At 52.3% G+C, this 23,613-nt stretch overlaps 1 protein-coding gene across 1 annotated transcript; it reads right to left on the bottom strand.

Moving 5' to 3' along the window:
* Positions 1-246: 246 nt before the first annotated feature.
* On the bottom strand, positions 247-4,160 carry LOC119848524 (insulin gene enhancer protein ISL-2-like). The gene is made up of 5 exons (XM_038384486.2): positions 4,064-4,160; positions 3,114-3,297; positions 2,089-2,336; positions 1,404-1,657; positions 247-450 (listed from the first exon to the last, which is right to left on the bottom strand). Exons 1-5 carry the CDS (start codon positions 4,158-4,160, stop codon positions 247-249), a joined length of 987 nt encoding a protein of 328 aa, XP_038240414.2.
* Between the last annotated feature and the right edge of the window lie 19,453 nt (positions 4,161-23,613).

The following is a 23,613-nucleotide window of genomic DNA, read 5'->3' as shown; positions in this document are numbered from 1 at the left end:
AGGTGTGGTACATGCAGGTGCAATCCCACAAGGTCTGTGGAGTTGGACCCAACGGGGCCTGGAGCAAGTGGAGGTAAGGGGATGTGTCTCTATAACTCACTGTGATCAGTGGATGTGGTGTGCTGGGGTGGGTGTGTGAATTACCCCTCAAGCCACACTGTATAGTTGGGGCCTGGACCCAAAGCTCACGGAAGTCCCTGGAGTGGATCCCCTTTCATTGACTCTGCTGGACTTCGGCTCAGGAATCTAGCGGAGAACGGAGCTCACCCAGCTGCGCTGCTCGGGGTCCATCAGCTGCAGAAGCTGGGAGAAACCTGCCTCCTCGGTGCAGCTCACCAGCTGCCATGAGGGCCTGCCCCTCTGAACCTCCACCGGGCTCCACGCATACGCTTCGTCCTGGGGCTGCGGGCTGGCAGCCACCATCCGGGTCCCCACAGCACCCTGCAGGCTCTGGGGCGAGACCAGAGAGAGAGAGGCCAGGTGACGTGACCATCTCTGAAATGAGTTGGCGGGTCTCACCCCAGCCGACTCGTCTCCACACAAGTGCCTCAGTGCTTGGCTCTCACTGGCCGAGGGGGGTGAGACCAAGCTCCCCTCCAGAACGCTGCTGGGGCATCGCACTGTGGGAAAATTGATTCAAGCTTGGATGGGGCTTTAATACGAGAACCGGTTCTGATTGGGCTGGGTAGGGCAGGGCCAACTTGGGGGCAGAATAGCCTGTGGATGGGAGAACTGGACCGGAAGCCAGGACTCCTGGGTTCTATTCCTGGCTCTGCCACTAGGCCTTAGGCAAGTTTCCTAAACTGCTCTGTGCCTCAGTTTCCCCTGTAAAATGGGGTCTCCCACTTGTGGGAAGGCCTCTGAGCTCTAGGGATAAAAAGCACTATATAAAGGTGAAGGGTTACTACACAGAACAGCTCAAACATTGCAGGAGTTTTCCTTTGAATCCTCCTTTCCCTGGGCATAAATCCCAGGTAAAAAGTTTCATGACCTGGAACCCGCACAATAGCCTGAGGCTTGCAAACCTCCGATTCCCTGGAGTCCCCACCCGATTTACACTTTCTCTTACAGGGTTTACACTCCAAACCCCGCCATGCGGGCTGTGACCCCGCAAAGGGACCTTGAATGGAGAAGCCATCCTGCAGGGCTCATTTCACTAGTGTAAGTAGTGATGGTTTCACACTCAGTAGTGAACCACATGCTGCTGTGTTCCTAATGGGGATGGCACCGAGCTTCTCCTGCAGCATCCCTGTGGCAGAGAAGAAACTGGATTGGGGCTGCAGTGTCTATAAAGGGGATTTTCTATCAAGGCTCCTGGACACAGACAGACCCTGTGGGGATCTCTGTTCTCCAGTCTCTACTGCCTCTGGGTCTCCCTGGCCCGGGCTGCACGTCCCTCTTACCAGGGGTGGCAGCTGCAGCTGGCTCATGAGGTTCCGCTTCTTGTCCTTGCAGCGCTTGTTCTGGAACCAGACCCGGATGACGCGGGGGCTGAGGCCAGTCAGCTGCACCAGCTGCTCCTTCAGCCCAGCGTCGGGGCGAGGGTTGGCCGCATAGCAGGCGCTCAGGGCCTGGAGCTGCCGCTCGTTCAGGACGGTGCGGACGCGGGCCAGCTTCCCTGAGCCGCCCTGGGCCCCGGGGACGCTCGAGCCCCTCGCTGGGGGCAGGGAAAGAAGCAGGACGTTAGACCCCAGCAGGATGGGCTCCGGCGAAACACCAGGCAGTGGGGAGCGTTGGTGCACCGGAACTCAGCGTGGGTTGGGGGACTGGGAGTGGGCTAGGGAACCGGTCCCCTCTCTGAGGCTAGTCCAAATTGGGGTGGCAGAGATTGGAAGCTGTTGGCCAGCTCCTGCGTAAAATACCCTCCTGATCGCATGGTCCACCCCCCCCGCAGTGTGTGCAGACGACGTGGGGGGTATGTCCGGTGAGGCAAACCCCCTGCCTTGCCCTTAACTGGGTTTCGCCCAGGGCTCCCCGGGAAAAGCCAGGCTGTGTCTGGGTAGCTCAGCATGGGGTTGTATCAAGGCCGCTTCTTGTGCTCCCCACAGGGAGCCCCCTTCTGTGCAAGCAACCTGGCCCAGAGCTTACCTGACCGGTGCCACTTGGTCCATGCTGATACTGGCCTCTCCGGCCCTGCCCCTTCCTGCCCAGGCCACTGGTGTATGGGGCAGTACAACCCATCCTGCCACAGAGCAAACTGCTCACCGGGCAGCAGCCGGCGTTGGCAGCGGGAGCAGCGGAAGCAGGCCTGGTGGTATATAGCCCCTCGTGCCCGCAACACCAGGTCAGAGGGCAGCAAGGTCTCCCGGCAGCGGGTGCATCTCATGGAGAAGAGCCTGCAGCGGGAGGGGGCGCAGAGAAAAGGGGATGCTCAGACAGATGGGCATGGGGTGTATAGGAGGAGGGATCTTGCTACAGCAAGCCTGGCACAGATGGGCATGGGGTGGGGAGGTAGCCCATTACAGCATCTCCAGCTGGACAAGGGGCAAAAATCCAGCTGCGTAGCTGGTGTAAATGGGCCTTGTTCCCTTGATAACCGTAGATCCAGGGCGATTTAGACCAGCCCTTTCCGGGTCCTGCCCACATCCCATGGGCCTCACCCAGGCTGGCTTCGAGAGGAGCCCCAGGCTGGTGGTCGCCCAGCCTCTGACTGTCCTGCAGCATCCGCGCAAGGCGAGTGGTTTTGGTTTTTTTGTTTTGCTTTTTCCTGTTTAAACCAGCGTGGGAAGGCGCTGACCCAGGTGCAACGAGTTTGCCGGTTCTCAGCCGCCTAATGGATGTCGGATGCCCGCCAGCCATGATAGCTCAGTGCCACAGCGTGGGAACCACCAACAGGGGGCACCATGGGCGGCAGCCGCCACCACGTGTGCTGAGCTCCTCTCCCCCCACCCCGGGGGGAACGGCCCCAGTGGGGTTGGGGCAGAGACGCGGCCCTGGGGCCGCTCAGCCAGCCACTCCCCAACATGCACCTGGTTGGTGGGTCGACATGGGGCTTTGTCGCCCCCTAGTGGCTGCTCCACAGAGAGGTTAAAAGGAGCCGGCTGCGGGGCGGCGTCCCTGGGCTGGAGCAGGAGGCCCCGGGGTCAGTCTCCCCCCGCGAGGCAGGGCCTTACCTGAGATAGTCGGCTCGGCAGTAAACGCTGCCGTCGCGTAGGAAGCAGGTGGGGCTGTGGGCCAGGCTGAGCCGGCAGCAGATACAGCGGAGGCAGCCCACGTGCCACTCTGTGTCGGGCGCCACGCGGAGCAGGAAGGGGCCTCTGATCTTCCCCCCACAGCCAGCACACGCCGGCCTGGCGCCTAGAGAGACCGGCACCGGAGCCCGCACTCAGCAGCCACGCCCCACCAGAACCAGGGCACCCGTGGGTCCGGCAGAGAGCAGGGCTGCCTTGCGCTAGGCGCTGCACGGGCGCGGAGCGAGAGAGGGGCCCCTCTATTGCCACAGCTGGGTCGCCTCTCTTTATCCTTAACCATGAGACCCTCCTGCCTCTCCACAAGGCAGGACCAGGGGGAGGTGGCCAAGCGGCCAGAGCCGCCCCCCCACCCCCCCAAATAGCCACCCGAGCTGTCTCCATCTGGAAGAGGATGGATTCACGGCTCTTTTTGAACAGGTTTGGGAAGAAGCTGCTGGCTGAATCCCAGGACAGCTTGGCCGTCACTAGGAATCGTGACCAGCTGGGGGTGCCATGGCACGAGTTTGCTGGGCCTCATCACTGTTCCTAGTGGACAAGCATCCCCATCACCTATGCCTGGTGCTGCCTGGCCCCTTGATGATTCTCTGGGGGTCTTGGAGGTGGAGCTGCCTTCTCTTGCCTAGTGGGGCTAAGTCTCAACAGCAGGGGGAAACTGGTTCTGGGGTGCACCTGCCCTGTGACCCCACCCCCACCCCACAGCAAGGGATCAGACCTGGCCCCTGTCTGCTCTCCCTGCTGCTGCTTAAAAGCGGGGTGTTTCCTCCTTGTGGCTTGGGGGGACCGGAGGCTAGAATGCAACCGCCTCTGTGCCATACGGAGCCCGATTCCCAGCCACGCAACCCCTCCCCATGGTCATTATCAGGGTTACTTACCCTGGGAGCCTTCCCCACGGCTGGGCACACAGACCCGCTGTCCTGCCCTCCGCTCCTCTTTCCCAAAGGGGTGGGCTCGCTCCGGCCCCCCTTCCATGAGGCTGGCTCCCTGCCGTCCCCTCTAGGCTTCTTCCTCTCCTGCCTCCATCCCCTCTTCCTTTCTTCAGCTCTTCCCTTCTCTCTCTTCCACCTTCTCTTCTTCCTTTTCCTCAGCCCTCTCTGCTTCTCCTGCCTTTGGCCTCTTCCTTCCCTCTCTTCGGCTTTGCCCTTTACTTTCTCTGGCTCAGCCCAGCTCTTTCTCCTGTCTCATTCCCCGATCTTCTCCTGTCTCTGTACAATCTCGCTCCCTGAGAGTCCATGGGGGGCCAGCCCCCCTTTATACCCACTTGGCCCCCATCTGTTAGGTTAATTCCCTGACAGGCCGCCCGCCCCTTCATTAAGGAGACGCCACGAGCTGCCTCCCTCTTAGGAAAATTACCCTTCACACGGCACAAACGTCACTCCCCTTCCCCCCCAGCTGCGCCGCCAGCCCCACTCCTTGCTCTCTGTTCTAGAAACCCCCAGCCCAGCTCTTTGACTCCTCTTGCTGCCGGCCTTGGGCCAGCTCTCCCGCTGGTGTCAGGCAGCTCCGCTGATGTCATTGCAGCGCTGTCGATTCCCAGCCACCGAGGTGCTCTCTAACAGTGTCTCTCGCCCCCCAGGTCGTTTTTGGTGGCCACAGTGGCACTGCTCCAGAGGAAGACCACAACCTCAACTGTAAGCTACCACGCAGTCCAAGCTCCCTTCACCTCCCCTGGTTCAGAGTTGGTTCTCCACTGCACCCATCGCCATGGTGTATGAATAACTGCCTCCCCTGCCCCCTGAACCAGGAACTCCCCCACAGGAGACACATGTGGAGCCCCATTTTATGGGCCTAGGGCAGAAATAGAGAGAACTGTAAAATACAATGAGGGATGCGTCCGTGCCCAGACAAGCCATTGGCGACTCTGCCTGGTTGGCCCAATCCTGACATGACAGTCATGGCAGCGGACAGGACCCAGATCCAACATAAAACCAGCCTAAATCCATCCCAATGGGTCCATTGCCATGTGGCTGGGAGGTAGATTAAAAAAGTGGCCTGAATTTCAACAGTGACCACTATCCCGCAGCTCCCACTGCCAGCAATGCTGAGCACTCCTGGATATCCACCTGTTTCACTGAGGTGCCTAACTGGGAACTGAACTGTTTGGCAATTCTGGCCAGGCCCATGCTAGTCCGTGGGCCTGAGTCTCTTGGCTTTGAAGCATGCCAGCTTTCTGCTCTGATTCAGTCTTCCTGTTGTAGCTGTCTCTCTTCCCTCCGTCATCCCCCTGCTTGGTAATGTGGCTTGCCTTGCAGCAGAGACAAGGCAGGAGGAGGCTGTAGTGAATATAAAGGGGATTCTTTAGGGAGGCTGCTGGATAGAGACAGACACTGGGGCGCTCTCTGGCTGCCGGCTTACAGGGGCTCCCTAAATCCTGCCCTGGATCCTGCAGTTGTGGACTGGACAACAGAATCTGAAGCGTGGGTCCCAGCGCAGAAGAGAGGGTGAGTGGCTGACATGGTCCATTTGTGGGTGTCGCTGGTAACTAGCTGATCACGCCCATGCAGGTGACCTGATTGCAATGGAACAGAATCCAGATCATGCACTGACCTTTAGGGGGACATAGCTGGGGTGATCCCAGCCCTTCGCCCTAGAATTTACCATGGGTGATCCAGGACAAAGCAAAGGTGGGGAAAGTGACAAGTGGGTCTTTTGTCTCTGCTTTTGCTTCTTCCAGCCCCCTGGGGTGATGGGAAGAGTGCAAATTAGAGCCTTGAAGGGCGTCTCTCCCTTTGATTAAAGGCACCGTCAGGCCGGTCATGGTGATTAATATAAATAAATAATGGGGCGCTCTCTTTGCCTTGCAAATTAAAACCACGCCTCAGTCTCTCCTGCCTTTATTGGAATTAGGCAAAGCAAGAAGTGGATTGGGGGGGTGGGGGATGGACACAGAGACTTAAAGTACAGGAGAAAATTGCTAGTGCCCTCTCCCTCTGCTCATTAGCATATGCATCCATCACCCAAGCGGGCATGAATCCCAGCCTGCTCTTAATTACCTGGTCTGCGCTGGGTGGTGGGGGGAGATGGAGGAGGGTGGGGAGAATGTCTGTTGCTTGTTACAGATCAACCTCTGAATATTAAATCAATTTCATTTAGCCCTCAGCTCCAGTGAGTCATTCAGAGAGGAGGGGGTGCAGGGGGGAGGTTGGCAAAGTTTGGGAGGAAGACAAGGAAGGACTCTGCTAAGGTCGTCCCGCAATGGTGCGTCTCCTGGCGTGATGGAAGGGGATCCGCCGGGTGAAAATGGCCTTTTCTGCATGGAGGTTTGGGTTGATGCATGACATGGATCTGAGCTTCCAGGGGCTGGGCTGTTTGGATGCGTGGCTTCAGTTCAGAACCATCTCTAGCCACCAGTGCCATGGGCTCTTGCTGGGCTCAGCGTAGCCGCGGTGGCTGCTGGATTGCATCAGACACGATTCGGTGTGAGCTTTAACTGTCTTTCCAGCCCTGTGCCTTTCCTGGGAAAGCAAGGTGTCAGTATGGAGGGGCATTGATTGGCCATGCTAAAGGTGCATTGGCTGAGTGGCATGTGAGATGAGAGCTGGAATAGCAGAGGGGCAGGGGCGCTGCAGATCTAGACCTGAGGTACTCCTTCTCTGGTACTTCCTGGCTGACATTCATTTCAAATCCCCATTCTTCACATTCACGTTGAGGATTGAAAACTAATAAACAGCGAGAGGAAATGAAGTGCGCTCTCCAGTCCCCAGGCACGGCCTTACTAAGCAACGCTACCACCAGCCTCCTCGATCCATGGGCCACAGCCTACCCATCTGAGCACACGCCAGCTGCATCCCTCCCCAGCTGGAGACTGAGCGGAGAAGCCCAGCAGGGTCCAAGCTCGGTGCAGGTTGACACTCTGTGCACCCCCAACATTTGGCTCCATATCCTCAAGGGAATTCGGGTTGGGGATGGGGAGGAAGCTGATTCTACTCTGAATTGCCCATTGGAAATGAGGGGTCAGGGGAGATAAACCCTGGTAAGAGGCGAATTGGACCTGGTGACTCTCACCCAGAGCCTGTGCCTGGTAGATCACTCACCTACCGAGTGATTAGCTAATTGGGGTTTGGTCCTTTGTTCTTTGACCCAGAATCTCCAGGGACCCCAAATCTAGCTCACTGTATGGAAAAGAAGCTATTTGATTCACAGACCAGTGACAGAGCCAGGATCAGAACCCAGGTTTCCTGAGGGCCTGGCCAGGCCTCTGTCTTGTGGGCCACAGACATGCTGCCAGAAAACATATGCTGCTAGGCCGGGCAGCTCAGAGCAGCATTCGGGAGTGGGGGTGTCTGATGGATGGGTAAGGTTGGATTTACGGAAAATAGAGTGCCCTGTGTTTATTTTGAGCATGGACAGATGTTAGTGGCTATCGTTGTGGGTATTGCAGAGCCCGCGTCATGGAGCAAGACCAAGCATGCGAGGGGCTCTTCAAACACAGAACAGCAAGACACCCCTCCATTGACTGTCAAGGAGAGCAGGAGTCCATAGGATGTTTGAACCAATGTGACCTCCCCCTTCATCCTTAATGGACCCTGACTGTTGAGGACATGGCTCCAGTCCTGTCTGCTTGGCCCAGCTGGGAGGAAAGAGATCCTCCCTCACAAGCTCATCTCCCCACAAAGCGTCAGGCCTGGCCTACACCTAAAACATAGGTGTACCAAGCAGTGTTGCTCAGGGTGTGAGAAATTCACCCCCCCCCCAAAGAGCTGTAGGTAAGCTGATCGAAGTCTCGTTGTAGACCATGCCAAGTCAATGGGAGGACTCATCCGTTCGCCTTTCGGGGAGGTGGATTGACAACGGCGACAGAAAAAACCCTTCTGGTATGATACCCAGCGTCCATACCACAGCGCTATAGCAGCGTAGCTGCAGCACTTGTAGTGTAGACATAGCCACAGTGAGACCAAACCTGTTGCAGGCTCGGTCTCTGGTGGGAGTGACTCTCTCCAGGGGGGCGAGGGGGGGTTATTTACTGACATAGGACAAAGGAGAGGGGAGGTCTGAGCACAGAGACCAGCTGCTGTATCACTAGGAAGCAGCACACGATCCTGCAGCATCCAGAGGGGTTGCTTATGCCATCTACTTCATTCATGGGGAGGGATTTCAGCACCAGGGGAAGGAACAGCTCCATGAACCTCCTACACTTCTGGGTTCCCTTGGGTTTCCGCTCTGGCCTGTTTGTCCTATAGCAGCGTTATTTGGCCCGTAGGCTCGTTGGGGCAGAGATGGCCTTTCCCTAAGATGGGCACGGCCGATGCTTAGCACAATTGTGCTGGGTGCTGCACAGACAGAGTAAGAGCTCCCAGCCTAAATGGACAAAGGGTGGGAGGGAAAACAGAGGCACAGAGAGCCTAAGTGACTTACCCAAGGTTTTGTAGGAGGACAGTGGCAGAACCAGGGCTTGAACCTAGGGCTCCCAAGTCTCTGACATTGGGCCACACTGAGAGATCCTCCCTCAGCTGGGGGTTCCCCTGGGAACAGAAGGTGCAATCCACCTCCCCATGGCAACCGCCTGTCTCCATCGCTGTGTGTTCCATGGAGGAGAAATGCCATGTGGGGACCCAGGCCAGGTACGTGGTGGGAGCAGCATCCGGGACCAATGGAAGGGAAAGTGGGCAGACGGGGTGGGGGAAGGAGTCGGAGCAAGGGGTGAGGGATAGTAAACAATCCCGTAGATTGGAGCAAGGATCTTTGTGGGACTCCAGAGGGAGGAGTTGCATCCACTCACCCCCAGGGATGGGGAGATGGTCAGGGAAGCCTCGAGACACCTGGGGTGAAACCCGGGTCCCAGTGAAGTCAGTAGGAGTTTTGCCATTAACTTCAATGGGGCCAGGATCCCACTCCTGCTCTTCAAGTTCTCCTGATGGTTAGCATAGCAAGCAGCCTCCCAGGCAATGGGAGTGATTTTAGGGCAGCATTTCAAGGCTTCCCCTCTGGTGATTCGCAGGCAAAAGACACCCTCACTGAAACTGTTATAGCTTGAGCGGCCTGAAATTGACATAATCATGTGTTACCGACAAACCCTCTAAGACTGTAATTGTTTTAATCTTGTGTATGTTAGCCCTTTTAATCCATATTAGTCTGATAGGAAAATGTCCAGCCGTAGGACAGGGGCTGGGTAATTACAGCATCGGCTCTGAAGATTAACAAATAATGGGCCGCATTCTGTGGTCTTTAAACGTGAAAAATCGCTATTGATTTCAGTGAAAGCTGCAGGCACTGAAGGACTGTGTGATCATCATAATCATCTGCCTTGTCTTGCAGTGACCCCTAGAGATCATCACTAGCTATTGGGGGCTCTATTGTGCGAGGGGCTGCACAAACACATGTAACAAAACAATAGACAGTTCATTTAATAATAATATAACAGGTGGATATTTGTCTAAATGCTCTGCCCTAGGAATTATTTTGAGAAAGTTCTCTGTCCTGTGTTATGCAGCAGGTCAGACTAGATTATTATTCTGATGGTCCCTTATGGCCTTGGAATCTGACATAAACACTGTTATACATTGTAATATATAAAATTATGTAATATATATTTATTTCAGAGCTGAAGCACTTAGAGCAGGGGTGGGTAAACTTTTTGGCCCGAGGGCCACATCTGGGTATGGAAATTGTATGATGGGCCATGAATGCTCATGAAATTGGGGGATGGGGTGCAGGAGTGGGTGAGGGCTCTGGCTGGGGGTGTAGGCTCTGGGGTGGAGCCAGAAATGAGGAGATCAGGGTGCGGGAAGTGGCTCCAGGCAGGGGGTTGAGGTGCAGAGGGAGAGGCTTCTGGCTGGGGGTGTGGGCTCTGGAGTGGGGCTGGGGATGAGGGGTTGGGAATGCAGGTGGGTGCTCCAGGCTGGGATTGAGGAGTTCAGAGGGCAGGAGGGGGATCAGGGCTGGGGCAAGGGGTTGGGGTGCAGGAAGGGGTCAGGGGTGCAGGCTCCAGGTGGCACTTACCTCAAGCAGCTCCCAGAAGCAGCGGCATGTCCCCCCTCTGGCTCCTACATGAAGGCATGACCAGGCAGCTCTGTGCGCTGTCCTGCCCACAGGTGCCGCCCCTACAGCTTCCATTGGCTGCAGTTCCCGGCCAATGGGAACTGTGGGGGCAGCATGCGGAGCCCCTTGGCTGCCCCATGCGTAGGAGCCAGAGTGGGGATATCCCACTGCTTCTGGGAGCCACGTGGAGTGGGGCAAGCCCCCAACCCCACTCCCCAGCTGGAGTGCCGGAGCGGGGCAAGCCCTGGACCCCACTCCCCAGCGGGAGCTTGAGGGCTGGATTAAAACATCTGGAGGGTCGGATGCAGCCCCTGGGCCGTAGTTTACCCACCCCTGACTTAGAGAGTCCTGTCATGGATCAAGGCTGTATTGTGCTAGGGGCTGTACACACCTATAATAAAATACATTTATTATTATTATTGATTCTGTCACCCTCTCACTGCACAGCACATTACTCCGTGGGGCTACTTACGGTGATTCAAGGTAACAGGATGCCTTTTGCTCTGAGAGCGTGTTGATCCCCATGCAAACCCCTCAGGTGTGCTAGTCACGTGGTTGTCTTTGATTCAAAAGAATCTTTATTGTCCCCTCAGGGTATGCGGGAACCCGAAGCTGGCCCCTGGAAGCATCTCACATCATCTGGAAGGGAACTAAGCTCTGGAGCATTTCCCAAGAAGCCGATTGCTATGGCAACCCACCATGGGACAGCACCAGGGAGAGACGCATCAGTTACCTCGCCCGGCCAAAAGTCAATCACCAGATCATCTGCAACAGGTGAGTGCAGTTCTGCCCTGTTCCTAACCATAAGGGTGATCTCAGCCCTGCGTCTTCCTGCTTTCTCCAGAAACAAAACTGAGGGATCGTATTCTGCTCTCCTGTACACCAGTGTAAATCTGGAGTCACTCCTTTGACTGCAGTGGGATGACTCTGGAGTCAGTCTGGTGCGGGTGAGATCAAAATATGGTTTTAGGCAACTCTGGGATTCATATATACACCCTGCTTCCGTTACCAGCATATTCTACATGTCTGTTACTCTTTCCACTAAATAATAATGCTTGGCACTTACATAGTTGCTTAAGATCGGTAAGGATTATTAACTAACCTCATTTTATTGATGGGGAGACCATGGCACAGAGGAGTGAAGTGACTTCCCCTAGGCTACATAATACATCAACGGCACAGCTGGGAATAGAACCCAGGTGTCCAGACTCCTTGGTACCCTTTAAAGATTCCGAGTGTCCTAGCTACAGAGCTTGTTCTCTAATTAAACCCATCAGCAGCACAGAGTTTACAAAACAACTCAATGGGTTTGCTAGGGTGCGGTCTGATGTGGGTGCAAAGATCCCTAAGCTGCTTTAAAAAATAAATAAATAAATAAATAAATAAAATAAAGAGCCACTGTCTGCTGTGTGGTATGGGAGGGAGAAGCATCCCAGGGGCACAGAGAAGAAGGTCACCCCGAGAGTCAGTGACAGGTCCCAGGCCAGTCCCTTAACTAGCAGACCATCTTCCAGAGACTGACTTACTGCCTTCTCCGGCTACTGTCGCAGAGGGACTGTCTCTCTGCAGGTAAACCACCCTTGTCTGACAGTGGTTAGATTAGCAGTGTGGGCCGGTGGCTGGGTCACAAAACTGGGAAATCGGGAGCCCTGGGTACTATCCCTGGCTCTTCCACGCGTAAGTCTTTTTGTCTCCCTGTGCTTCAGGATATCCATGCCCAGGTGGGAGCAGCCACACTGCAAAGCCTGACCTGAGTTACTGGCTCTGCACTCCCCAGCGGGGTCGCTAGGATTTCTGGCGACACATCCCATGGTTTTCTCTGCTGCAGTCAGCTGAGCCGCTCTGTGAATCCCAGTGAATTGTGTGAGAAATTGTCTGTCCTTCTGGGCACACAAGGGGAGTTATGGGAAGGCACTGGAGGACTTATCAACACTGGAGTGGTGCACTAGCCCACGTCCTCACTGCAACCTGGGTGGGTTACCATCCCAATTAGAAGACAAATCTGGATTCTAGCCAAACCCCCAGCTGGGTCAGCTACCCCGGTGTAGTTGTGTGGACAGAAGGGGTGTTAGGGACAATACCTGAGCTAACCATAGTATAGACAGACCCGCAGTTCCCCCACTGCAAAATGGGGTTAACTTTGTAAAGTGCTTTGAGAGGTAGAGAGGAAAAGTGCCCATGTAAGTCCGATGAATTATTGTCAATGTAGGCATACATAGCATCTGGGAGGTGTCATTCGCAGCAGGGGCAGACATACCTGCTTGAGCTCTGCTCGAGATATCTCCTAAAAATAATGGTGTGGCTGTTGTATCTTAGGCTCGCCACCCAAGTACGTATCCAGTGGCTCAGGCAGGATCCCATTAAAACTTATGGGAACTTTGCCAATGACTTCACTGGGAACAGGATTAGGGCCTATATGAAGCTTGAACTGAGACAGGGGCGTGCGTAGACATTTTACTTTGATTCCCTTTGTGGGGGGTGCCCCCCTGCCCTGGGAGGAGTTTGCTCTTCCCCAACCCCCTGGGAGGAGTTTGCTCTTCCCTCCCACCCCCCTGCCCCAGCAGAGCCCCCCCCCGACTCTTCCTTCCCTGGCCAGGCAGGAGCTTGCTGTCCCCCACCCTCACCACTGCGGCCCTGGGGCTGGAGGAACTCTATGCGCCCGACCATTATTGGGGTGCCCCCACTTGCCCCCACTTCTGCATGCCCCTGGGTTCAGAAGATCTAAAGAATGGGGATAACATTTCATGTTCGCTGCCAATAAACTGACTAGGTGTTCGGTGGTTGTTGCAGGATTTCAGTATATTGGATAGATAAATTGCCTTCGAAGACTCACAGATTCACAGTCCCGGGTAAGATGACTATTTTACCACATGATGAGACATTAACCAGAGAGTCTATATGATCTAAAAGCGGGTTAAACGGTAAATCTAGGAGGAGTGGATGGCTCTGGGGACTGGCAATGGGACACTGAGCTTTTCCCCTCTGTCGGTCCCCAGTCCGAGTCTGTCATGTCCAAAAGTCAGCTCCATGTGTAAGGATGTTTGCTGGCCTCAGAAAAAAGTTGTTCTTAGTCCAGGCCCCAGACAAGTAAACAAGGGCCCATATTGCTCAGAGTGTGCAGTGTCCTAGGGTCATATCACGCATTACTCACGAAGGGGTGCACCCTTTGCCAGCATTTTGAAACGGACTTCAGCAATTGGTTTTGTGTAGCTTTCCACTCGAGTCTAATCTCAGCTTTGCAGTTGACTTCAGATGCATCTGTTCAGCCAAGATACTGTTAGGATGTTCAGTGGCCAGAATCAATCCAGTGGGCTAATGCTAGGGAGAAGCACGCTTCTTTTTGCCTAATGTCACACCCACTCAAGCACTGCACCTTCAAGAACCCAACCTGGAATACAGTGTTGTCACGCAGGCACGTTCAAAGTCGCCTTTCAAGATGTTTGCTTGCATCACGTGGCTTAAGGGGTCATTTTCTTTCCCCTGTAATCAATGGGATTTAGGCACCTAAAAATACTTTTGAGGACCCAGTCCTCCATCTTCTAGGGGTTCAGTCAACAAGCCGCTATCCTTTCAGCTAAGGACTAGAAAGAAGTCCCTTTCAGAGCCCATCAGGACTGCTCTTTCGTCAGCAGAAGGGGGTGTTGTTGAATATTTATGGCCCGGGCTTAGTGCCAGATTCGCAAGTGCTCAGCTTCCACAGGCAAGGCCAGCTTTCCAAGAGACCCTAGCACTCAGCATCTGCAGCTATGTCAAAAATCTGACTCTTGGTGTCATGAATAAACCTCCTCCCTCTTGCTCCCGAATCCCTGTTGGGGCAGGCAGAGAATGTCTCGCAGCAGAAAGTGCATTCATGTCTTTCATGGGATGTTGTTCAGCTAAGGTGATGGGACTCTGTCAGAAAAATCTCCATGGTTTACAGTTTACTTTTCTTCCTCCCCAGTTTTAACACCGCGACAGGCAGAACTTTCTCGATCCAAAAAGATCTACCGAGGATTTGAAGAAAACAGGTGCGGAAAAATTGACTAGAATGATTTCTGTGTCATGCGTAGATCCGATTGGATAGGTTTTTTGTTTTTGTTTTGTTTTTTTAAATTCAGCTCCATGAATATTTTCATGAATGAAAGCTCCAAGTTTGATTTGCTGTGAGACCATATTATTCATTGTGTCTCTGCGCAGCCGCTGTGGTTATGGGTTGTATAAATATATAGACTGGCAGATAGCTAGATGATAGCGAACCTTGAAAGTTTCATGAATTTTAGCACAAACGTTTACAAGTCTGAAAATCCAAAGTGGATTATTTGTTATTCCCCTGCTTACGAAGGCTCAGCTACCCATCCGGGAAGCAGAAAGAATGCCAGGTGATTTGAGGTCACCAACAAGAATACCAGATAGTCATAGGAAACACCCAAGACAGTGAAAATGGGTCTGACTACGCCTTGATCTGGAAGGCATAATTTCTGGCTTGAGGAGACATACCCATGCTAGCTCTGGTGAGCTAGCCCACTAAAAATAGCAGTGTAGCCGTGGCAGCACAAGTGGTGGGAAAGGTGTATGTACCCATCTGAGATACTAGACATGGATTCGGGGTAGCTAGCACCTCCCACCACTTGCACTGCTGTGGCCACACTCTGTTTTAAGCAGGCTAGCTCAAGCAGAGCTAGCGTGGGTATGTCTCCTTGAGCCAGGGATCAGACCTGCAGCTCAAAGTGTAGACATACCCAACAATTCTTTGAAAGCGTTTGGCAAAAACTGACAAATATGGATCGATGCATGGAAATTGGGGGTGATTCACAGATGATTTGCTACCCAAAAACAGCTCAATTTGTAACCCAATGTTATTTCAAATGGTCAGATTGACCATTTCTGGCTGAGCCACTAATGGGAATTTCAACATGGAGTTTATGAAACTAAGCCATGGTCTACACTACAGACTTAGGTCAACGCAAGGCAGCTTACATCACCCCAACTCTGTAAGTGTCTACACTAAAATGTTACCCGCCAACATAACTCGCCCACTATGCTGACTTAATAACTCCCCCTCCACAAGAGGTGTAGTGCTTTGGTCAACGCAGCATCTGCATAGACACTGCATTGCTTATGCTGAAGGTTGCTACCTTTCAGAAGCCGTCCCACAATGTCCCACGCCAACAGTTACTCGTTGCAAGCGCTCCCGGTGAGGACATGAACCGCTAACACAAGGAGCATAGTGTGGACATGCCAAAACAATTTAATTCCTGCGATGGCTATACGTTGACCTAACTTAGGTCAACATAATTTTATAGCATAGACCTACCCTAAGGAAGCACATATAGCAGTACTCATTTGACTTGTGAGCCTTTCAGATCTTGCAAGTTAAGGAGGATTGGCCTGGTGCAGCAGTTGTATGGGCAACCTCTCGAAAACACCTAGGTGTTGCAGGAAATGCTGATTCAGCAGGTATGGAACTGACACCCCAGGTATGGTGAGGTATGGAACTGACACCCCAGCATAGCGTGGAGGGTGCATAATGTCTCGTAGCAGCAGAAAAGAGGCAGATGGTCTGGATGAAGCAGTCATGGACTGGATATTGTACTGCTGGAGATACTACACATGAAGAATAGACCTGCGGCTTGGAACACTAAAGATCCGGGGGGCAGGGGGGGAGGGAGGGTTTATTAGATCCTCAGAGTCCTTGCCTGATATTGACCTAGTTTCTTCCTGTTGCTTCAATCCGATACAGTATCCTTCTTCCCTTCCAGCCCTAGAGAGATGTATAGTGGTGCTGTAAAATTGCTACCTCGCTCTACGCCTGAGGTGGCTGCATTCCAGCAGCTGGGTGAACGGCGCCCTGTCTTGTTTGCTAAGCACTTTGGGATCCCGCAGGTTTGAAAGTGGTGCGTACACGCAGGGTGGTGTTGCTTCATGGATCCTAACCAGATCACCACTCTTTCCTCTTCTGCTGAACACAGATCCTTCCCAATATGGCCGGTGAGTGTTGCCTCCAAACATGCTGTGGTTTCTCCCAGAGTGAAGGAGCTGGCGCATCCAAAACTTGTCAACGATGCCTGGGAAGCTGACTGGCCTGTCTACACCAGAGTACGTAGATCAGTGGTGCTGTGAGTCTGCTACCCCTCTATCTGCAAGGTTCTTCATGTTTGACAATGACTCCTTATTGACAACAGGGGTATTTGTGTCCGCGTGTTGGGTTTTTACCCGTTTGCCTGCATCAGCCATAACATTTTCGACCATCAGCCTCTGCAGTCTCCAATTCTCCTGCCGCAGGGTAGGAGTAACTCCCACTGATGATGATGGCCCTGATTCACTGCTGGTCTCTGCCTTGCACATTCATTTGCACCAGTGCAAAATGGATGTAAAACTATTAGTATCACTAACTACTTCTATTACAGTAGTACCGAGACACCCGAACTGAGATAGCACTAGGTGCTGCACAGACACATGGTGAAAGACGGTCCCTGCCCGGAAGAGCTTACAGACAATGGGGTGGAATGGGAAACTGAGGCAAGGAACGGTGAAGCGATTTGTCCAAGGTGTCACTGCAGGTCTGTAGAAAACCAGGAAGAGAACCCAGATCTCCAGACTCCCATTCCCAAGACCCTAGCCACAAGACCATGCCATGTCCTCTTTCCAATGTGGCATTATTTGTATTCCTGTAGCATCGAGAAGCCCTAATCATGGACCTCTGCTGTGCTAGGTGTAGCGTTTTTCAAACTCACTCTGCACTGGATGGTGCAAGGCAATGAAAAATCAGGCCCTTCATAGCCTGTAGGAAGAGAATTGGGCCATAGGGCCAAATAACAAAGAACATATTTGCAGTAACCAGCAACATACAGCTTAGCCCACAAGTCATTAGTTCTACAGGGCCCCAGGTATGTATGATGCTTTGCTGACAAATAAACCCCAAGCAAACATAATCTCCATGTAATGTTTGAAAGTCTCTGAGCAAGTCCCTTTGCAGCTGACTCACCCCATACTTTTAAATCTGGTAGATCTTGGGGAGGGGGAAGAAAGGGGCGTGAAAAGGGACATAGGCAGCCGGCATGTCATCCTATCCATGCATAGAAAAGTTTGACGTGTTACATGGGTGGGTAGCTGCTACATTAATGTGACGTCTGCTGTTGTTTTGTTTTCTCAAAGTAACTATAATCTTGGAAACTTGCAGCTTGTGTTAATGTTTCATTTTTCCTCTTGCCTCTGGAAAACTCAGCGCTAAAGCAACACCTGGTTTTGTGAGAAGTTGCTGATCTTTTTGTTTTTTCCTTTTCCTTTTCCTCAGTTTCTCATCTGAGTTGAGTTATTTACCTGTTGTCACACAGTAAGTCATTGGCTCAGTATAGAGTCTCCTAGCTGTCCTGATATGGTGATCTAATCACAAGCCCGCACTGGGATGGGGGTGGGGGTGTGTGTGTACAGCACCACCTTCTGCTGGATAGAGTCACAACTGTCCACGGGTATGTCTTAGGCCTTATACAGCTTGGTGAACCTTTCCTGTAGCACTGGTGAGGAGTGCTGAGTGTTGTTGCAGCACAGAGATCTGACCCCGCTGAGGATATGGAATTCCAAATGGCCACCCCATGCACCATCAGGGAAGTTCAAGTTCATGCTATGCAAGACTGAAAAGTTTCATTTCTTTAAAATATCCACAGCTGGGGGAGCTGGAGGAATTCCAAACTGACCCAAGCTGAAGTCTAAGCATTTTGGTTTCAGGTGAGCAAAGGAGCCATGACTGCCGCTGCCCGGGAACGGACCACCCAGCTGGCTAAACCAAAGAAACGGGACTTCTCAGCCAAGCTGGACGCCCCACCCACGCCTCCACGAAGCATCACACAATTCACCAGGACTGCCTACTTAGCCCGTAAGAGACCATGCTCCCCTCCTTGTTGATAGTCACAAGCCTTTCGCCTCCAGGTTCTTCCTGCTGCACCCCCACGAGAAATCCCATCAGCTGGGGCTGTGCAGCAAAAGAAATAAATCTTTTAGAGAAATATATGGGTCTTGGGGAAACCAACTTTCCAAACAAAGCTCATTGTGTGTATTCCCAAGGCTGGGTAGCTTCTTCTGCCTTCCAATGTGATATATGCCATCATGTGCCAGCAATGCCCCTCTGCCATGTACATTGGTCAAACTGGACAGTCTCTACATAAAAGAACAAATGGACACAAATCAGACTTCAAGAATTATAACATTCAAAAACCAGCTGGAGAACACTTCAATCTCTCCGGTCACTCGATTACAGACCTAAGAGTGGCTATCCTTCAACAAAAAAACTTCCAAAACGGACTCCAACGAGAGACTGCTGAATTGGAATTAATTTGCAAACTGGATACAATGAATTTAGGCTTGAATAGAGACTGGGAATGGATGAGTCATTACACAAAGTAAAACTATTTCCCCATGTTATTTCTCCCCCACACCCCACTGTTTCTCAGATGTTCTTGTTAACTGCTGGAAATAGCCTACCTTGTTACCATGAAAGGCTTTCCTCCTCCCCCCCCCCCCCCCCCCCCGCAGCTGGTGATGGCTCATCTTAAGTGATCACTCTCCTTACAGTGTGTATGATAAAACCCATTGTTTCATGTTCTCTGTGTGTGTGTATATAAATCTCCCCACTGTATTTTCCACCAAATGCATCTGATGAAGTGAGCTGTAGCTCATGAAAGCTTATGCTCAAATAAATTTGTTAGTCTCTAAGGTGCCACAAGTACTCCTTTTCTTTTTGCCTTCCTCCAAGTCCCTTCCCCGCTCAATCAGAGAGGCGGAGGAGGGGCTGCCTGTGTCACTGGGGGATAAGCTGCCAATGATCAAACCCAGAAGCAAAATCAGAGCCCGTCCCTTTTGCTCAGGCGATGGCACAGAGCTCCCCCACCCCCACTTCACCCTCCGGTCTTAGCCAGTGTCTCTTGACAGCAAGTGGTTTTAAAATGTTGCATCTCGAGTTCAGGATGGATTTGTCAGAGTCTGTAGAACAAATGCACTATATCGGGACTGAGTATTATCCCTGGGGTGAGAAGTGTTCTCTAGTGGTTAGAGCACAGAACTGACAGAATATCTAGGTTCTAGACTCAAGCTCCGCAGTTGAGTCAGTGCCTGGCCTTGGGCCCTTCAGTGCCTCTGTTCCTCCATCCACAAAATAGGGATAACACACCTGCCTTACTGGGGTGCTGTGAAGCTTAACGAATGAATGCTTGTAAAATGCCTTGAGATCCTCACAGGGAAGGGGCTAGAGACACTTAAGATCAGTTTAACTAAAAGTATATATTCCAGCCTCAATACAGAAACCTCAAGAAATTTCCCAGCGTTGAGCCGCAGATTAAAACATGAAGCATTTGCTCTCTCTCTCTTTCCACTCTGCTCTCGCAGGGCCGAAAATGGAACATCCGTCCTATCTCCATGACAAACCCATCCGGTGGGCCGTGTCTGCGGGCGCCAGGAATGCCATCATGTCAGCGAAGCTCTCTGAGCTCGCCCGACCCAAAGTCCGCAAACAGATCTTTGAGGGGTACAACCCGTACAGGATCTCCAGTGCCGCCCTGCACACAGAGGCGAGTGCCCGTCTGCAGGAACTTAGTATCCCTCAAAGAGTAAGAAAAAAGAGGTAGTACTTTTTTGGGTTCCCCTGCATTGGCTTTGACTGCCTTCGCTTGCACATTAAACGTTCTGCAGCATAGCTTGGCCTGGTGCCTTGTGTGTTCAGGATCCATTGTGGTAGGTAGCTGGAGGCTGGAAGTTGCTGCATGGGCTGACGGTGATGGCAGTCGCTTGCATGCTGGGGAAGGGAATTGTTGGGTGGGAAGTCCCCTGCTGTCCCCCCCCACACACAAGCACAGACGCTCTGAGAATGCCAGCCCGGCTATTGGCTTTGCAGTCATGAAATACAAGGTGAAAACTGGCCAGGCTGTCACTGTGGTGTCGGGAGGAGTATCCGTGTCTCGCAGCCAGCACCCACCTCCTGGGCACAACTGGGTGAATGCTGGGTGAATGCTGTAATTGCAATACAACTTGTGAATTTGCTCCCGGGGTACCCACAACCCCCTACTCTTCATTGGTGCCAGCAAAATTTAGTTTGCAAGAATATTCCTGGAAAGGGAAAATGTCCAAAGGTGAATGTGTATTTGCACCCCCCCCCCCCCACCGTTCCCACCCTGTGTGCTCGCACGGCCAGCTTGCATGCGCTTTGCAGGTGTAGGGGTCAATCAGTCAAGGAGTGGAAGCGATGCCGTGTGACACAGATGACCAAGTCCACCGTGCAGATTCCAACTAGCGAATGCTCAAAGCAATAGCATGGCAAATAGCGGGTGTGAGAAATGTCCCCATGAACCATTCATCAAATCATTTTGAATGACAAACAAAATTGATACGTCCATTTCTGGGTAAATCATAAAGAGAGAGAGGTGCTAAATTCAGGGAATGGAATAGGACCCCCAGCTATAGTCCAGTTCCAAAATCCAGACTCGTCTGCTTTCGCGGTGAAAATCCCATAGACACAACGTGGTCAGGAGTGAAAGCAGAGAAATGGGTTTGGAAGCAAGATGTGGTTGGGTTCTTTTTCTATTGAATAAACAGTGTGTGTAATCTGGTGGAGGCCTTCAAATAGACCTAGACAGATCTGCAGTGCCATGGGATAAAGATCTGCTGAAGTACTCTGGCTCTTAGCTCAAGGGCCACCACCCTCACTTCAGAAACACTTGATAATGCTTTGCTTCCCAAGCTCAAACGCATGAGTTAAAATGAACAAGGAGCAGATGGCTGGGACGCCGGGTATGAAGTCCTTCCGTAATCACTAAATGCTAATAAAGCTGCCGTAAGTACATCTTTGTAGCTGAATCTTTATTGTCTGTGGCAACTCTGGACTAGCCTGAGCAAAACTGTTTTACTAGGCTGCAGAAAACGGTGAGATTAGTGGCGAATGCAGAGCGACGTCTCGTCTACTACTCCTCAGCAGTGCTGGCTCCTTATTAATACACCCCTTGAGAGGAGATGCAACTGGCCCTCTAGCTACAATTGTAAGTCACAGAGGGATGCAGGGGGTCCCTTCAAAGGGCCTGTTGGCTTCAGAAAGCCTTGGAGACGCATGGCATTAAACAGGAACTGATTGCACTGGATGGTTTTGCCATGGAAGTCTGTAGGTCATGACCATATTAAAAAGGACTTCATTGGTAAGTAGATCTGGTATATAGCATCTGGAAGAAGAGTGTTCAAGCAAGGTAGTTAAACCGATTTAACTAAACTTGTTTTTAAGACTGATTACGTTAAACAAGAACAATTTCCTCATGTATAGAAGGCCTTAGATTGTAAGGTCTTCAGAGAACCGAGAGGGGTTTGACTCTCCACTGCATAGCACCTTCCGTCGCCCTTTACACCATGAAAAGTGGGTATCAAATGCTAGCAAATCAGAAATCTGCACTCACACTGGTGCTGGTAGACTTTTACACTCACAAGTGTACACAAAATGCAGGATTATGAACAGCTGGTCCTTGTGTCTCCCTGTGTCTGTGGACAGTGACTACCCACCTTGTGAGTGTTACCAGAAAACAACATATAAAAATATTTCCCACACCCACCAGCTAATACCTTAGTATTAGCCCTCTAAAGTTCATACTGGCCTTTTGAAATGGACTCATTCATTTCAAAGTTTGAATAGAGATGTTAGCCCAAAGGTCACTCAGATTCATGGGCCAAAATCAGTGGAGCTGCACCAGAGATTAATATGGTCCCATTATAGAAAATTAGAGTTTTCATATCCAGCCCCCAGCAACACCACAATCCAGCTTGGATCTCTAATCAGGGTCTCCAATTGTCCTCCAGCCAGTGGCCCCAGGAAGAGCAATTCTATAAGACCGAAAGCACCAGACTTCTCTCTCAACCTGAATTGTTCCAAATGCAAAGCCCACTCTGGTTCAAAAAAGGAGGCATTTTCAGAGATGCCTCTGCAAAATAAACTCCACTCAGCCCAGTGGCCTGTGTTTGGGCACTCCATTGAATAGAACGACATTTTATGTGTGGGCAAGGTGCTGAGAAGGCTCAATTTTCATTGCACTGGAAGCGGAAGCTGCTGGGCATTTTGCAGGATTAGGCCCTAACTTCAGAAGATCATTTTTTCTGACCTTTCCAGATACAACTGATTTTCACAGGCTGTTTCTGTTTAAATCTAAATGCCCGTAGGGTAGGATAGGGGATGGACATGATCTAAAAATCTGCTCCTACTTCTAATTGTTTTGATAAAATACCCCTATATTATCCTCTCCTTAATGAGGTAAACTGCCCCATGGCCCCGTCAACTATCTACAGAACCCTTGTCTATCAAGATTGCAAACAACCCCCAAGTCTTCAGCCCTTGAAAACTTCCACTTCAATTATGCACCCAGCCCTCCAAATCCACCTCAGTCTCTTTGGCTTGTTATTGATCAATAGAGTCTAATCTCTAGTCTGACTCCTTGGATAACACAAGCCATTACATTTCATGCAGTTACTTCCGAATTGAGGCCAAAAACTTGTGCTAGGCTAAAGTATAACCTCCAAAAAGGCCTCCAGTCTTCATCTGAACACACTTCCTGGCCTGCAAACTGTCACTTTATTATCACTAGTATGGGTTTGTGTCCCTTTAGCTGCCAAGCCATGCCCTGAACCTCTCTCTCTCCCGCCCTGGTTTCTCTCATTGCCCCAGACCCTCTATTCCTGAGACACTTGGTCACTTTTTTCCAGATCCTGGTAAACCCTCTCACCCCCATGCCTGCATCTCTAACCTAATTCATTCTAGCCTCCCCATCACTTCCTCCTACAACCCGTTAGCCAGCCTCCACCTCCAACCCACCCACCCACTTCAGATTCCCTCCTTGAACCCCATCCAATCTCCCCACCCCAGCCTTCCCCTCCCTGCCCCCAACCCTCTTCCCAGTCTGCTCCCTGCAACCCCCCAACCCAGATTCCCCCTCCCTGCCCCCTCCAACCTTCTCATCCCTAACCCACCCACACGCTTTTTCCCAGTCACTTTCCTTTAACTCCATCCCCACACAGCACCTATTCCTTCCTTTGACTCCCCTGCCCCATTTATCCCCTCCCTCCCCTGCCCCCACCACATCACTTGCCGCTCTCTCTGTCCTCCTCTAAGCCCCTACCCCAGCCTCCCCCTCCTTGACCCCTCCAACCCCCAGCCAACCTCCCCCGCCCTAACCCCATCAACCCCCCACCCCAACCTCCCCCCCCAGCCTCTCTGACTCCTCCAACCCCCCAACCCAGCTTCCCCCCTGGCCTCCCCACCTTCCCCTCCAGCCACCACCCCAGCTTCCTCCTGACCCCTCCACCCCAACCCTCCTCCTCCAACCCCCCACTCCAGCCTCCCCCTCCCTGACCCCTCCAACCCCCATCCCAGCTTCCCCCTGACCCCTCCCCCCAACCCACCCCCTCCCTGATCCCTCCACCCCAACCCTCCTCCTCCAACCCCCCACTCCAG

Source organism: Dermochelys coriacea, chromosome 25 (assembly GCF_009764565.3).
Source record: "Dermochelys coriacea isolate rDerCor1 chromosome 25, rDerCor1.pri.v4, whole genome shotgun sequence".
In the NCBI taxonomy this organism is placed as follows: Eukaryota; Metazoa; Chordata; order Testudines; family Dermochelyidae; genus Dermochelys; species Dermochelys coriacea.
The sequence above is the reverse complement of the archived record's forward strand: the minus strand, read 5'-3'. Positions and strand labels throughout refer to the sequence as shown.

Bases quoted from the DNA above. Each gene is read 5' to 3' on its own strand.
- LOC119848524 (XM_038384486.2), bottom strand. From the start codon at position 4,160: ATGGAAGGGGGGCCGGAGCGAGCCCACCCCTTTGGGAAAGAGGAGCGG. The intron at 3,298-4,063 runs GTAAGTAACCCT...CGGTCTCTCTAG, and splicing joins CCGTGGGGAAGGCTCCCAGG to GCGCCAGGCCGGCGTGTGCT. The intron at 1,658-2,088 runs GTAAGCTCTGGG...CCCTGCCCCCAG, and splicing joins GACCAAGTGGCACCGGTCAG to CGAGGGGCTCGAGCGTCCCC.